Here is a 431-nt window from a genome sequence, read left to right on the forward strand (position 1 = left end):
AATGGGGCAGTAGTAAAGAAGGGTAGAGTGGCCGCCTTCACTCGCGAGGAGAGGGGGCGGTGGTTTTGCACATCGGGTCAACAAGGGGCTGGTTGCTGGTGCGGATGGGACCTTTCCTGGGGGGCGGCGCACCCAGTGCGTTGTGCCTACGCGGTGGCCCTGCTCTGCATTGTTTGTGACCCCAGCCCCATCCCGGCAGCCGCGGTCAGCACTGGCGTTTCGGGACTCACCGGGCTTCAGCGCTCCTTGTTCGACCGTAGGTCCGTGGTGAGCGGGTCGTGCTGGATAGTCTGATGTAACATCAGCGCCAGCAGCCCGGCTCGGTTAGCCATCGCCATCCTGACGTTCCGTTCCTGCTCAAACAGCTCGTCCAGTTTGTACCACTGCCAGGCAGCGAAAGGGGAAATGTCAGTAACATAGGGCTCGCGGTG

The 431-nt window shown here is 61.9% G+C and overlaps 1 protein-coding gene across 1 annotated transcript in view; it reads right to left on the minus strand.

Moving 5' to 3' along the window:
- The window catches only part of LOC125482483 (CXXC-type zinc finger protein 1-like), a 5,760-nt gene that overhangs the window by 901 nt on the left and 4,428 nt on the right, over positions 1 to 431 (minus strand). Inside the window, exon 7 of the mRNA XM_048594565.1 lies at positions 231 to 383. Within this exon, the coding sequence (XP_048450522.1) occupies positions 237 to 383 (147 nt within the window). The 3' untranslated portion in view covers positions 231 to 236. The remainder of the gene's footprint in view (positions 1 to 230; positions 384 to 431) is intronic.

The sequence above is a fragment of the Rhincodon typus genome, unplaced genomic scaffold (genome assembly GCF_021869965.1).
Source record: "Rhincodon typus isolate 14 unplaced genomic scaffold, sRhiTyp1.1 hic_rhity00011018, whole genome shotgun sequence".
Classification (NCBI taxonomy): domain Eukaryota; kingdom Metazoa; phylum Chordata; class Chondrichthyes; order Orectolobiformes; family Rhincodontidae; genus Rhincodon; species Rhincodon typus.